This window comes from Dermochelys coriacea, chromosome 17 (assembly GCF_009764565.3).
Source record: "Dermochelys coriacea isolate rDerCor1 chromosome 17, rDerCor1.pri.v4, whole genome shotgun sequence".
In the NCBI taxonomy this organism is placed as follows: Eukaryota; Metazoa; Chordata; order Testudines; family Dermochelyidae; genus Dermochelys; species Dermochelys coriacea.
Window position 1 is genome coordinate 17,236,001 of NC_050084.1, and position 15,080 is coordinate 17,251,080.

General features: G+C 43.5%; 1 protein-coding gene across 1 annotated transcript in view; it reads left to right on the plus strand.

Moving 5' to 3' along the window:
- Positions 1–15,080, plus strand: part of UBE2G1 (ubiquitin conjugating enzyme E2 G1) — a 41,397-nt gene continuing 26,317 nt past the window's right edge. Inside the window, exon 1 of the mRNA XM_038375818.2 lies at positions 1–396. Coding sequence (XP_038231746.1) covers positions 351–396 — 46 coding nt within the window. The 5' untranslated portion in view covers positions 1–350. The remainder of the gene's footprint in view (positions 397–15,080) is intronic.

Consider the following 15,080-nt stretch of genomic DNA (forward strand, 5'->3'; position numbering starts at 1 on the left):
ATGGCGGCGGGGGTGGCTCCACCTGGACCCCCTCCCCAAGATGGCGACGCGGGGCGGCCGGCCGCCGGAGCCTGGTTGTGGGGAGTGCGCTTGCGCGCCGGGGCCCTGAGTGCAGTGAAATTCCGGGAGGGCGGGGGGAGGTAGCGAGTGAGCGGCAGACGCGGAGCGACGGGCTTAAGCCCCGGTTAGGGAGCTTGTGTGCTACGGCGGCGCCCGGCGCGGAGCCAGACCCCGCGGGGGCCCGGAGCGGGCGGCGTGAGGGGGACTCGCCGCCGCCGCCGGCCAGTTCGTTCGCCGCCGCCGCCTCCTCGCCGCCGCTCGGACTCCCTCCCCGGGCAGAGAGGGGGAGAATGACGGAGCTCCAGTCCGCCCTGCTACTGCGGAGGCAACTAGCAGGTAGCCGGGCTGGGGGCTGGGGCCCGGGCTGGGGGCGGCGGTCCGGGCGCCCTGCTCAGGGGGGCAAGCTGCGTCGGGCCTGGGGCGGACGGGAGCTGGCGGTGGGGGGCGGGAGCATGAGGGTGGGGGGGGGGAGTTACGGGCCCGGCTGTGTGGACAGGCGGGGGGGGGGAGGAGGGTAGATGGGGCACCTCTTCTTCCCCCCCCCCCCACGCCGGGAGCTGAGGGAAGTAGGCCGCCGGGGGGAGGAGGGGAGCTGCGTGGTGGAAGCGGGGGAGGGGCTCAGTCTGGGGTGCTTGGGGGGGCTGGAGGTCGCCGTCGGGCGCGTTGGAATCTTTCTCTTCCCGCCCCCCCCGGTGGCAGGCGGATGGGGGGGTCTCCTTGTGCTCTCTCGGGGCGGGGCTTAAAGAGGATTTGAGGGATTCCCTTGCGGGTCCCCCGTGAACGTGCCCAGGGTCTCCCCCCTGCTAGGCTGGGGTGCTGCTCGGTAACGAAGCTCCAGGAGGCGATCGCTTGGCTTGTCTCTGGGGGGCTGAGGTTGAGTCGTCCCCCCCCCACTTATGGGGAGGATCAGAAGGGCTGCAGCTGTCACAGCCCCTCTTTCCCCCGGAGCAGCGGGCATGGCGCTCCCCCCTCCTGCGGGGAAGGGTGGGCATCTTCCTCCCCCTTCTTTTGTTTTAAGCTCTAAAGTAGGAGGCTCGGGGGAAAGCGGGGGGTGGAAATCTGACAGGCCCGGGGTCTGGGCTGGAGGCGTGTGGTGCCAAGTGAGGGTAGGGGGCTGGGGTTGAGGGCGCGGGATGGAAGAAGGTAGCGAGATCCGGCTCTGCCCCAGGTATCCTGGGGGAGGGGGGGGGGCGATAGGAAAGGTCGGGGTCGCTGCTTGGGTCACTTTCTGACTCGCGTCTCGATCTCCCCTCCCCCTTCCTTTGTCCCTGGCCTGACCAGCCTCGCATGGCTAGCCCAGTGTGCCTCAGCCACTGCTGCTGATACAAGGGGACCTGGCTCGGCTCGGCCTGTCCCGGCGGCAGCGCCGAGCATGCGCGGGGCCGCCCGGGCGGCTGGCCTCACAATGCAGCTCCATGTGCCGCTCGCTGCCAGATTTAAAGAGCAATGATCCAGCAGTTGTGGCTGTGTCGGCTGCAGCAAGCGGCGTGTCATTTTCTCTCTCCTCCCTCCCCTACGGAGCACATGCTCCCTCTTGATCCCTCTAGTTTCCTGCTACCAGAATGAAGTAATCATCTTTAAAAACAGATTTACCTGGTATTTGACTAAGGTGTTTTTTTTTTAGTCAAACCTAATGGCCTTTTTCTTGTCTTGAGCAAAAAAAAAAAATTGCTTCACATCATAAGGAAATATATTGCACTAAGTATAACTATACTCTGACAAAGGAGGCTTTAGTAAGTGGAGGAGTCGCACAGGGGAAGGAGTCATTCAGTGACAATGGAAACCAAAGTGTAGCTCTAGTGTCAGAGGAATTGCTGGAATTAGACTGAGGGGGGAAGCAATAGAAATCATGTGTACCAGGGCAGTCCTTCATTAGAAGAATGAGGGAACAAGATGACGGGTAGCTCTCTTCTAGTATTAATGTCTAGCTTGCGACATAAGCAGTTTTTAGAATGTTTTATATAAACTTTTTTAAAATGCAACTTCCTGCTCTGTGTGTCTCACTTTTAGAGGGTATGTCTAGCTAACCTGAGTTCATGCATTCTTTTGCAATGTAATGTGAGTTAAAACTAGGGTGACCAGATAGCAAGTGTTGAAAATGGGGACACTTTTTGGGGGTAGGTGGGAGGGGTTTAGTTGCATATATAAGACAAAGCCCCTAATATTGGGAGAATCCCAATTATATTGGCATGTCTGGTCATCCTAGTTAAAATAAGGGTGAAAACCAGGCTTTTAATTCAGGTTAGCAACTAGAGTTCAACCCCAGGCTCCTCTAAGGTTTGAACTCCAGCTGCTAAGCAGATTAAAAACCAAGTTCCTGTGTGATCACTGACTTAATGAATCCTGTCTGTCTGGTAAACTAAACCTGTGTAACAATGTTAACTAGTATATAATTCCTTAAAGATGGTGTGTGTGTGTGTGTGTGTGTGGGGGGGGGGGGGGGGGGAACTTGTAAGGAAGGTGTCCGGTGCATAATGTGGCTAAAACTAAGTGTTGGCGATAGCAATGTTAAATGTGTATCTGTTCCCTTTCGCAGTACTGAAAATCTTATGGTGTCCACACTCGGTGTGAGTGCCTGCTGAGATACATTAATCTTGATAGGTATAGACTTGTCCAGAAATCCTATAGCTCCTTAGAAGAAGGACTTAGTTGTTCGCATCCTTTTGCGGATAGCTGTTGAGTGTATGTAGTGCAAGTGGTCTTTTTGTAATAATTGCGAAGCTCAGTAACTGCAATAAAGACTTGTTAGGTTGAGAATTCTCCAATTTTCTGCTTCGAGTCACCGATGCTTATTTGACACAAATGAATAATCAAATGCCTCAAAGACATGGCTTCTGATCCCAAACCAAAATTTCTTGGTTATATATTATGTAACTTAAGAGTTACAAGACCAAATGATGGCCTAAATCAATATACACAGTACCATATTATTTTGATGGCATTACTCCTGAAGATTGCATAATTTGATATTGGATTTCTTGAAAGAAAGGTGAAGAAACTAGGTAGATTTGATTTCTGTAAGGAGTCTCGGAAATCCTGGGTTGCTCCAGTATAGGGCTAACAAGAGAAAAGTATGGGTAACTTCAGAGAATGGGTATGCTTGAGTGGACAGGTAGAATTGGTTTCAGTGCTTTGGGCTTCGCTTACATGATCTTTCTGTTGATGAAATCCTGCTTATTTGAAAGGTCAGTTTTTAAAAGACAGCTAGTGAGACAACTTTAAAACTTGTCACCATTGCCATCACTAATTCAACAGAATTGGGAGTAACTGCAAATTCTCTATAATAGTACTTGGAACAGACCTAACCCACAGTGTTATATGATGATGCAGCTGGTAGCCCTTCCCTGTGTGGGTTCCCATTGTAGGATTCTGTGGCGCTGAACCTATGGTAGATGTCTAAACGTTGGAGGTAAAGGAACCTTGGAGTCTTGGAAGTTATTTCTTTGGGTGATCATCATTTTGACAAGTAGGACACTTCTCCACATTTTGATAGCAGGGATGGGATTTCTAAAAAGCAAACTTGAGACTCTCAGACAGTGCTCTCTTTGATAGCAGGCCACTTGAAATCCTAATGCAGAGAGCTTGGACTTGATTTGTTTGTCATCTGACCAACTGTTGGCTGCCTCCTTCCAAGTCTCAGTTTCATTTTTTCACACCCACAATATTTGCTTTATCTCCAAACAAAATGTAACATATTAATATTCTGATATTACTGTTTGCTTCTGGTGGGACTAATACTTTACACTCAGTGCTATGCATAGTGGGAAGGCTGGTGCATCACAGGATGGGATTCAGGGAAGGGGCTGAGTAAAGACAGCAAATGCATGTCTGAGATGCTTTGTGACCAAAGTTTTTGGTAAAATAGCTCTAGATCATACCCATATCCTTTTAAGTAGTGGTACCTGAGCACAGGAGGTCTGAATCAGAGCTGTTAGACTTGGAGCAAGGGGTGGGTGAGGTGGGAGAGCTGAAGGTAGAGAAACAATTAGTGGATCTAAGAGCCATCAGTAGGGCAAGGAGTGGGATAGAGATTAACTGCATTCTCGAATGCAGTTAGGTGAGAGAAGTGAGGTCATAGATAGCTATTATAAGCCCCTAGGACTCTTCTTAGTATCCATCCTTCTAAGATATTTTTTTTTTAAGAAGATCCATCCATTTTCCTTCTACTGGTAGCAAAGTACTTGGTATATGAAATAGTTTCCCTCCTCCCACCCCCGATCTGTGGGAAAGTACTGTAAACTTCAACAGAAACTGGTTTGTGCTGTATGTATCCAAGAGCGGATTTGGACCAGGGTATCACTAGCTTTAAAGTAAGACATTCTAGCTAGTGGGGAAGATGGAACTTTTTTCTTAAAAAAAAAAAAATACAAACTTGAGCAAAACCATTAATTAAATCTGATTATGATGTAAGGACAATAGGGAAAGCTGTAGGCACTCATGTACAATCTGCAACAATATACTACCCTGGTTATCTTTTGTGTTGTGGGAAGTCTAGCTACCAGAATGCTGGTTCCCAGTAGTGCTGTAACTTGAGCTGCTGCCAATGCTCCTGTCAGCTGACAGGGCGATCCTCTTGCCTGTATGAAAGTAATAGTCATAGTCAAGTGCTAACCCTTTTCTTGTCCTGGATAACACTAACATATAAAGCTGTATATGTGTTGAGCCTAACTTCTCAACCTGACTTCAGATGTGAATATATCTGATTTCATATCCAACTTTCTTCCTCTTTCCACCTTCTCTAAGATGCTAATAGATCTTGTCTGTCTCTCTTCAATGTGGACTTAGACAGTCCTGCTTTTTGTAAAGGATGCATTGACGGAAGCAATAAATTAACTTTTCACATTTCACATATCAGATTATAAACGCTATCAATGTTACAATGTGCATGTACTTTCAGTATATCAACTAGATCCTGGACTAATACAAGAAGCTGTCAAATCTTGACTAAAGTCCTATTGTGTAACAATATTAATAGTCAAACTTAACATGACAAACCTTATTTTAGATGGGACAGGCAGATATAACATAGTTGGTATTGTCCAACTCTGATTTTGTTTTTTGAAGGGGAAGCACTAATTACTATCATCACCAGAGCAGCCGTATTTCTGGGACAGCTGTACCAGAGAGGGAATAGTGACAAAATAGGAACTAAACTTTAGTGGATGGGCTTTTTGACTCCAGTGGCCTTTCCTGCCCAGCAAATCCTTTGTCCAGGAATATAACTTAATTAACGCTAGTAATTCTCCTTGATGGAAAGGGAGCTAAGTGTCCACACATCAACACAGCCAACTCAACCCTGTTCTGGTTGGCTTTCCTAATTTCTGTTGGTGACAGGAACCAAGGTGACCATTAAGAACTCTTTTTCTCTTCCTCTTCACACCACAAAAAACGGTAAGAGAAGCATATATACCCTTTTCTTTTGAGTTGTAATACCTGAAGTATGAATAACTCTAGACTTCTGATGGTGGTGATTTCTTCACCTGCTCCTGGAGAATAGTAGAAGTTGGAAAACTACATGAATAGATGGAAAAAGATGAAAAGTATCTAAGGCTTGTACAAGACATCTCACTGAGAACATACCGGATGTACTGGGTCTAGCCCAGTACCCTGTCTTCTGACAGTGGCCAATGCTGGGTGCTCCAGAGGGAATGAACAGAAGAGGTAATAATCAAGTGATGAAGTACTAACGAGATACTGTGGAATGAGGAACAATCATAGTGCCTTCTCGGTGCCTACAATGAAGAAATTTTTTATTTTGATACTATTAGGCAGATTAACTTTTGGGTGTCTTTTCACCCAAATTTCTTGAGATGGCCTGACTTCCAGGTACCTACCTGTTCATGAAGATGGCAAAAATTCAGTCTCCTCTTTAATGTTGCTAAAACAGCTAACTGATTCAGAAATGTGCTTGTATCATAGTTTCTTTTTGAATATAACTTCATTATGCTTGGTCCAGCTTTCCTTAATTATTTTTTTTAAAAAATACTTTTTTATAACTGCCTTCTGCTTGTGCTGTCTTGTGTCTTTCTAATGGAAAACATAACTTCTCCAGTTCAGAAAGGATTAAATAGGCATTTGTTTTAAGCTTTTTTTCTTTCAAAGCTGTAGTTCTACAGCTTTAAACATCCCAACTGAAAATAACTGGTCCTCATAAATTAAACTCTTATCTCTGCCAGAAATACCAGTATTCTGGATCATTTTCCTTCTTGTAGAATTGCTGCTTCAAACTCTCATCTCTTGATCTAGGCACCCTTGCTGGGACATTTTCAGCGTCTTAACTTGGCCTTGAAATCATGGTTCTAAAGCATGTCTGAACTATTTCTGCAGAAATAACACTAACTTTTTATGCACTCATCTTAACTCATGCCAGATCCTTTTGATGCAACTTTGTCACTATTGCTGGTATTGAGAACCCAGTTAGTTAAATTGAAACTGGAAGTAACTTTTGCTTACCTCTCTGAAACGCCTTTCAGTGAAGTGTAGGGTTAGTGGAATAATAGAAATGTCAACCAGAGTAAATATGAAAATAGTGGGAAGGAGAGTTCTCGTATCTTATGCTTGATCTTAGAATTGATGTGTAAACTAATTGTGTTTAACCAATTTGTGTAGCGATTTAATATCAGTCCTACCCAATCTATCTCTCGTGCTTTTTTCATACTGTAACTTTGCTTCTACTTGTACATCCTTTCAGGTAGTGGTAGGAATAGGCCACTGTGCCAGTGGAATTCATGCTTTTCTTAGGGTAGGTCTACGCTAGAAGCACTACATTGGCGCAGCTGCAGCATGTCTGGTGAAGATGCTCTATACTGATGGGAGAGCATCTCCTGCTGACACTGCGCTGGTGCAGACAGCGCTTAAGTCACTAACTTTTGTCGCTCGGGGGTGTCTTTCCTCCCCCCCCCACCCCCCAGTTGCCCCACACACTTGGACAATGTAAATTAGATCAACTTAAGGTGGTAGTGTAAACCTTCCCTCAGACTGAGCTTTGGCAAGATCTATTTGATATTGCCAAAGGCAGGACCTTCTGATTTGGTGATCTAAGCCACCCTGCAACACATGCTTATTAGGCATAAACTTCCCTTCTGCTCTCCGAGTCCAGGGTAGATCAACTGGAGCGCTGACCAGATATCTAGCCCCTGTAAGAACACTAAGTATAGCTATCTAAATGTAATAGGATTCCATAGAAATAACTGGATCTCCTAATAACAAATTACTCAAATGATAGTAATGCTTTTGCTGGCCTTGGGTAGAAATTGGTAAAAGTAGTTTATAACTTCTGAACAAGAAGGTTGTAATGTGATTTCCTGTAGGAAATCAACTAAATACTTGAGAGCTGAAACTGGCTAGTCAAGCTAGCCTCAGTGACTCAAATCTGATATTCACAAACTGTATTCTGAAGAGTTGCTTGAAGAGAGAATCAACTTGTCTTACAGCAGTTCTGAATCACAATGCAGCCTACAACTATGAATAACAGGTTTAGTATCTGGTTGTTAGCAAGGGGAAAAGGTGCCTTTGAGTTCTCTTGTGCATGTTATGGGAAATAGAAAAGGAGTACTTGTGGCACCTTAGAGACTAACAAATTTATTTGAGCATAAGAAGTGAGCTGTAGCTCACAAGCTTATGCTCAAATAAATTTTAGTCTCTAAGGTGCCACAAGTACTCCTTTTCTTTTTGCGAATACAGACTAACATGGCTGCTACTCTGAAACCTGTCATTATGGGAAATGTTGCTGGTGCTATGGTTGTGTGGCTTTTGTTTTTGGTATTTTCGGGCAGAGTGCTAGGTTGTTAACATCTCTATGGCATATTCCTGTGTGCTGTCATCCCACTCCTGATGGGTGGATTCCCTGGAATGCATGCTATTATGTAGAACAGCATAAATGGATGCTGGCTCAAGTTTCATACTCTGAAAATCAGTGGGTTTGACCACTTTGATAACAAGTATATTATGGATTTACACCAAAGACACTCAGATAATCTGAGATGAGATAGTAAGACAATTCCTTTTGCAACTTCTAAGGATTTGGATTTGTGACTACCTTAATCTGTTTCCTAAATTTACTGGTTGCAATAGGCTGTAACTTTTGCCCGTTTCCTCCTTGCAGGCAAATCAACTAAAATGTCAGACTTGGTTATTACTAGTGGTAAACCTTGTGGAAATGTGATCAAGTGAATTATCTTGCTTTCTGGAAAAACAAGACCAGATGATTCAAATGGCTGTTTTGAACCTAGAATGCTTACATGTGATAAAGGCCTTCAGAGGTTCATCCTAACTCTTTTTTCCTAATCCCCTGATTTGCTCTCTGATTTGGGGGGCATACATCTGTCAACTTGTACTCCCTCAAAGATGGAAGGGAGGGGGTAACTATAAAATCTCCCCTTTAATTTTTGATCTTTTCTCCTAAAGGAAGATAGAGGAAACTAACCAGTAGTGGTCCTATGCCATTCTTCGCACTTAAAGGATTTTCTCAAATAAGAAATACAAGATGGTGGTTGTGTATTGAGGATGGAAATATGAATAGGAGTGCTTCAAGGCAACCTTCACAATGGCCTGATTTAGCTGTTTAGGGACTTGACTAGACTAAGCCACAGAGAAGTATCATGATAACAGGACACTCAGGATTAGTTGAAAGCTTTCCTGGCCACATTTCAGCTTCAGAAACTAGTACTGTACAGAAACACAAACTAAATGCAGTGAGGTAAAACCAAGGTTGGCTTAAGTCTTGTCTTCTACTTTTGCAGTAGGTGCTACATTAACTAATTTGCTGTGATAATACTAACTTTCTTTTGTCTTACAGTGGATCAGTTCTATTCTGTTGTGGATTCCACTGCTTCTTGTCTAATATGGGTCTGTTATCTACTAGGTTTCGAGTAGCAGCCATGTTAGTCTGTATTCTCAAAAAGAAAGGACTTGTGACACCTTAGAGACTAACAAATTTATTTGTGGTGTTTATTGGGTGGCTCTTGGCCTGTAAGCCTTCTGTGTTCCTGAGTTGCTCAAGGAATCTTCTAACTGTCCCTCTGTAGATCAGCTTAGGGCATGGCTACACTTGCAGCTGTAGAACACTTTGAGTTAAACCAGCCTTCGGAGAGAGCAGCAGAGAAAGCACTGTGCACACTGATAGCTTCAAGCGCACTAGCGTGGCCATATTTGCAGCACTTGTAGTGGCATTGGGAGCAGTGCATTGTGGGCAGCTATACCAGCATGCAAGTGACTGCAAGGAACTTCCCAAATGGGGGTGGGGTGGAGTGTGACAGGAGTGTGTGTGTGGGGGGAGTGAGTTTTTGGGGGGCTGAGTATGTAAGCATGTTGTCTTGTAAGGTCAGACAGCAGACTCCCGCTACTCCCCCCAGCATTCCACAGTAATGGTTGCTTTGTCTCCAAACAGATAAGCAGCCGACTGTCAGAAATGGATTTAAATCACTAGTCAGGGAGTCTCGATTTTAATCATGGAATTTTTTTTTTTTTAAGAATCCATCCTGGTCTTGCATGAGTTGCTTGTGTTGTGATGAGTTCAGCTACCAGCTAATTGCTTGCCTGGTAGCTTTAGGTTAAAGCTCCTCCTCTCAACTAGTGAAATAAGGGTTGTGTAATACAGTGTTGTAGCCTAGTTTGTATCATTAAAATGGTCCTGAGTCTTTCTCAAAAATATCCCCCCAAACCCTATATCTCCTTTCCTGGGGAAGGGTTGATGATCCTCACTAATTCATACAGGTGAACACAAACCCAAACCCTTGGATCTTAAGAACAATGAAATCAGTCAGGCTCTTAAAAGAAGAGTCTTATTAAAAAAAAAAAGTAAAAATCATCTCTGTAAAATCAGGATGGAAAATACTTTACGGGGTATTCAGATTCAAAATGGAGAGGATTCCCCGCCCCTCCAGGTAAAACCTTAAAGTTACAGAAAACAGGAATAAACCTCCCTCTTAACACAGGAAAAATTCACATAAAACAAAAGATAAACTAATCCACCTTGCCTGGCTTACCTATACTGGTTGCAATATTGGAGACTTGGATTAGGATGGGTTGGAGAAGATGGATTTGTGTTTGGCCTCTCTCTGTTCCAAGAGAAGAAAACTTAAACAAAGCATAAACAAAAGCCCCTGTCCCCCCCAAGATTTGAAAGTATCTTGTTCCCTTATTGGTCCTTTGGGTCAGGTGCCAGCCAGGTTAGCTGAGCTTCTTAACCCTTTACAGGTAACAGGATGTTGCCTCTGGCCAGGAGGGTTTTTATAGCACTGTATACAGAAAGGTGGTTACCCTTCCCTTTATGACAGGCACATATGTAGAGCATTACAATATGCCAGTTTTGTGACTTAATTGGGAACTATCTGAATTTTTATTAGTGAATCAGTAATTTGTCTAGCATTTACTAGTTGAACAGTAAGCTTGAAAGAGCTCAGGTCTTCCAAGCTCAAGTCTCTTTACAGATAAAATCTCACTTAAACCAAACAGATTACTGATAGTGTAGGTACATCACTATTACTAAATCTAAACCTGCAGAAGGACTTGCTTACTGAAGTAAAACCTGATGAAATGATCTGCTGTGAACCAACTATATTTTGCAGGAACAGACTGTAGAAAGGGATATGAGAAGAGTCTGAAATAACTTCTTCAAAGCAGCATAAAACCATTTATTCATGAAGGTACATTTGCACCACCGTTGGCTTGAACCTTCAATTGCTGGTCAAATAAAATTCAAAGATCATGAAGAATCCAGGGATTAAAAGTACTAATCAAATCTGAGTACAAGAACTCAAAACGCTCTGAGGCAGACAAACATTATTCCAATCCCTGAATGGGGGAATGAGGCATTGGAAGTGACTCCCAGGCAGGCAACTAGCTTTTGGTAAACTCCTCAAGCGGAGGACCAGGTCAGAAAAGGTTCCCAGGACAGTGGATAGCACACACTGTTCCAAAAGGCTATATTTAACAGGACAATGTTGTTGACTGGACCAGATCTCTGCAGTCTGTGGACTGAGCCAGCACAGGGTGGATATGGACATTATGGCATGTTCCAGGAACGCTTTAGTGGCAGCAGGAAACTACTTAAGCATGTGGCAGTTAAGAATCTAAAGCTACTCAGAATGAGAACCAGTAGCTGTGTCATGGGGGGCGGGGGGGGTGAGCAGACAAAGAAGGGATGCAACAGAAGACTCAAATCTTAGTTATATCCCAATATATCTTTAATTGAGAACTGCTATGATAATAGTCACAGCTTGATATGGCAAATACAAGCCACTAGAAAATGAGACTTCAGTAGTCTATACCCTAGTCTTCAACAGTGCTGTATAAGTGGCTGTAGACTGGTATCTCTAGCCCTGGGTTTAATCCACAACCTGTTAATGAGTTACTTCAGACAACTTGTTCAATAATGAAACTACCTTCTTAAATCTAGTATTAAGCAGAGTAATGACTCTTGAATGTAGTGCAGAGTGCTCTGAGTGAAGTATTCATGTGCAGTGGTGGGCTGAGTAGAAGTTGAGAAGTTTAAATGCCATACATAGCTGCTGCATTTAGCCATGGGGCTCTTTCTGCTTAGTCACTTGGATACCTCTGCTTTGCTTTTTTGTATAAAGGGCTCTCGGACTGTATAAAGGCAGTAATGATGAGGTAGGGGAATGCTTGTAGTTTGGTGTGCATTTAATTAACACTTGAACTATAGCCACAGCCCATACAATACTTGTATTAAAGGCTCCTTTCTGGCTGATTCCATAGGTGCAGCACATACCAAAAACACTTTGTACTGTGGAACTGAAGGCTGAGATGCTGACAAAAGAAGTAAATTGCATCTTAATTGAGGCACAAAGATTATAGTTAAAACAGAATTGCAAACTTTAATTTCAGAAACCTAAATACAGAAAACTAATCAAATCAAGAGGCCAAGGAAGACAAGTGAGGTGCTTAAAACCAATAATTGGTTGACTCCTGCTGCCTAGTGGTACAGGGAGGCTTCAAGCATTGGACCTCCCCCCTTTTTTTTCCCCTTAATTTGTTCAAGTCACTACTGGGCCCTGTTTCATGGGAGTTCCCCTAACTCCCATGCATCTGTGCTTAGGAACAGCTTACCCCATCTGTAAGCAGTAACTACCTCAGGTGAGAACTGACATAAATCACTGTAAAACAGATATGTTGTCTTCATCTGGTGCCTTTAAATGCAGAGTCCTTCAATCACTAAAGGTTCCAGCCAGTACAAGACACAGCATTAGAGCTTGCTATGAACACTCTGTGCCTGCTCCCTTCTCCTTGCAGTTGCTTTGCTCTGTTCAGTGGGGAGTTAATTCAGAGCTGAGTCAAGAGAGCCTGATATTCAGCGTCCTCCATGGGACTGGCTAGTCCTCCATGATGGCTCATGAGTGTTGGAGCCAGCTCTTCCGAAAGGTTGCCGACCCCTGGTCTAGTCTATAACCACTTAGAAGTGGTATGCCAAGTCTTCATTTATTCACTCTTAATGTAAGGTTTTGCATGCCAGTAACACATTTTACAAGGTCTTTCTAAAAATCTGTAATTTAACTATTTGTATGTAAAGTAAAGTTTTTAAAATGTTTAAGAAGCTTCATTTAAAATTAAAATAAAATAGTCTCCCCAGACCAGTGGCTGGGACCCGGGCAATGTGAGTACCACTGAAAATCAGCTTGCCTGCCGCCTTTTGCACACTGGTCACAGGTTGCCTACCCCGGACTAGACATTGGACTCCTGCAAAGTGAGTGACCAAGGACAGCAACACTCCCACAACCAAACACAAAATTAAATTTTTCTGACTTGCTCTCCCTCAGTCTTATCGTGCACAACACATCCACCCACTCTCTGTTAAATAAAATCACTTATTGCTTCCATAGCCTGTAGGACCGAAGTTAATGCCTGAAGAAAAGGCTAGACCATGGACATGTCTCTACTGCAGAGTTAGCTCAGGCTAGCTTAACTAGTGAGAGAGATCACAGTGCAGAATAACACCTGATCAGTGCAGTAGCTGGATTAGCAGAAAACAAGTGGTGTATCCCCACTGCATTACTAGCTTAAGCAACAGCAGTGCTCAAGGCTCACCTGAAAGGCAAGGAGTCTGAATCTGATGCTTAAAGAGTCAGGGAGGGGGAATGGGATGTTGGCAGGGTAGATTGATAGAGGCTTGAGAGGAGTCCAGCAGATGACATGAAACCCATGACATGAAGTATCTCGTCAATGAGGATGTAGAGATGCAAGTGCTTAATTGTGGGGAAAAAATGAGTAAGTTTTAAGCTTGTAAGCCTAAGGGCCAGATAGTTCAGAAATGCTGAGCCCTTGTAGCTCCTTTAGACAGTGGGGGGGGGGGCATTAAATTAAATCTCCAATTTGAATAATTTAAGTTGGTAGGAAACCTTGATTTAAATTTTTAATTGTCTTTTGTACATAGTCTTTGAGGGGTGGGGACAAGGTTGATTCTCATTGTCTTTCAACTATTAAGACACCTTGATTTGCAACTAAACATAGCCTTTAGACTAAGGCTGTATTTTGATTTGGCTAATCATGAGGATACAGTACACACTTAATTAAACAATTCTATAGCTTAACTTGCATTTATATTCAGATAGGTGAACTATGCATTATTTATTAGATGGTTTAACTAACAGTTTCAGAGTAGCAGCCGTGTTAGTCTGTATTCGCAAAAAGAAAAGGAGTAGTTGTGGCACCTTAGAGACTAACAAATTTATTAGAGCATAAGCTTTCGTGAGCTACAGCTCACGATGCATCCGATGAAGTGAGCTGTAGCTCACGAAAGCTTATGCTCTAATAAATTTGTTAGTCTCCAAGGTGCCACAAGTACTCCTTTTCTTTTAACTAACAGTGTTCAGCACTATTTGTATAGAGATCCAAATTCAGTTAAATACAAACTTGTATATATTGTGCTGGATACTTGAGTCTACTAAAACCATTTTGTATTTGAAACAGCTGTATTTATAGTGAATTGTACTTATTGTTTCCGGTCACAAACCTCAGTATTTTTGAACTAGTTATCTCGGTCTCATCTCATTTTTCTTCATAGATTGGAAAAGAAAAACCAGCTTTCCTGCCTTTTCGACTCCCACTTGTTTTCTTAACTTTAACTAGTCATTGAACCAATCTAGAAGAATAGACTAAAATGAAGAAAATATTCTCTGCACCTGCAGAAGAGGCTACTGCTATCAAAAGCATTTCAACACACTGGTTCCAGGTGCCTATCCAGTGACTTCCACTAGTTTAAAACTTCAGCAGGCAACATGCTGCCTTATGGGTTTTTATACTGAGTTTAAATTTTTTTTAAATTAAGTTTAGGACCATCATAGGCTGATTCCTATTTTAATTTAATCTGTTTAAAATCTCTCTTTTGGTCTAAAACTTTTTTAAAAATCCACCCTGCCTAGATTTCAGTTAGTTGTCTTCAATACCTCCCTAAAAATCAATCCATAAGCAATTGAGAGGATGGAAATGTCAATGTCTCGGAAAAGGAGAGAGTAGGAAATGAGACAATTCCTTCTACGTGGTCCGTCTCTGCCTTACAATACAAGAGGTGATAGAGGAAAGACATTCCAGGCAGGGAAAGAGGCTAGGATGGAAAAGTCATCCTCCTAAGAAGTGATAAACAATGTAAGTGGATGACAGCACATACAGAAAGGAGAGCAATACACACATTCCTACTTAATACAGCAGTTTCTATAATGCCTAACACTGAAGACCAATCTCTAATAGTGAGGTGCATGAGATTGCTGTAAAGCAGTTTACTGCTTGCTTGCTTCTTCAGGGAATTCTACGTGACTTTGCAATGCAGAATTTGTACAGAATTAATGAACTGCAAGAATTTCATTTTCCTATGAATAATTGGTGCTGCTGGCTGCCACTAGGGGCACTGGGCCCACCTCTTCAGCTTGCAAATATAGGACACTTGGCAGGAGGAGGGGGAGAAAGATGGGGAGCTGAGGGTTCTGGGCAACGGCAGTTTGCAGCACGTCCTGAGGGAAAGAGGTGGTGTGCAGGAAACTCCATATGAGCCCAGGACCCAGCCTTGG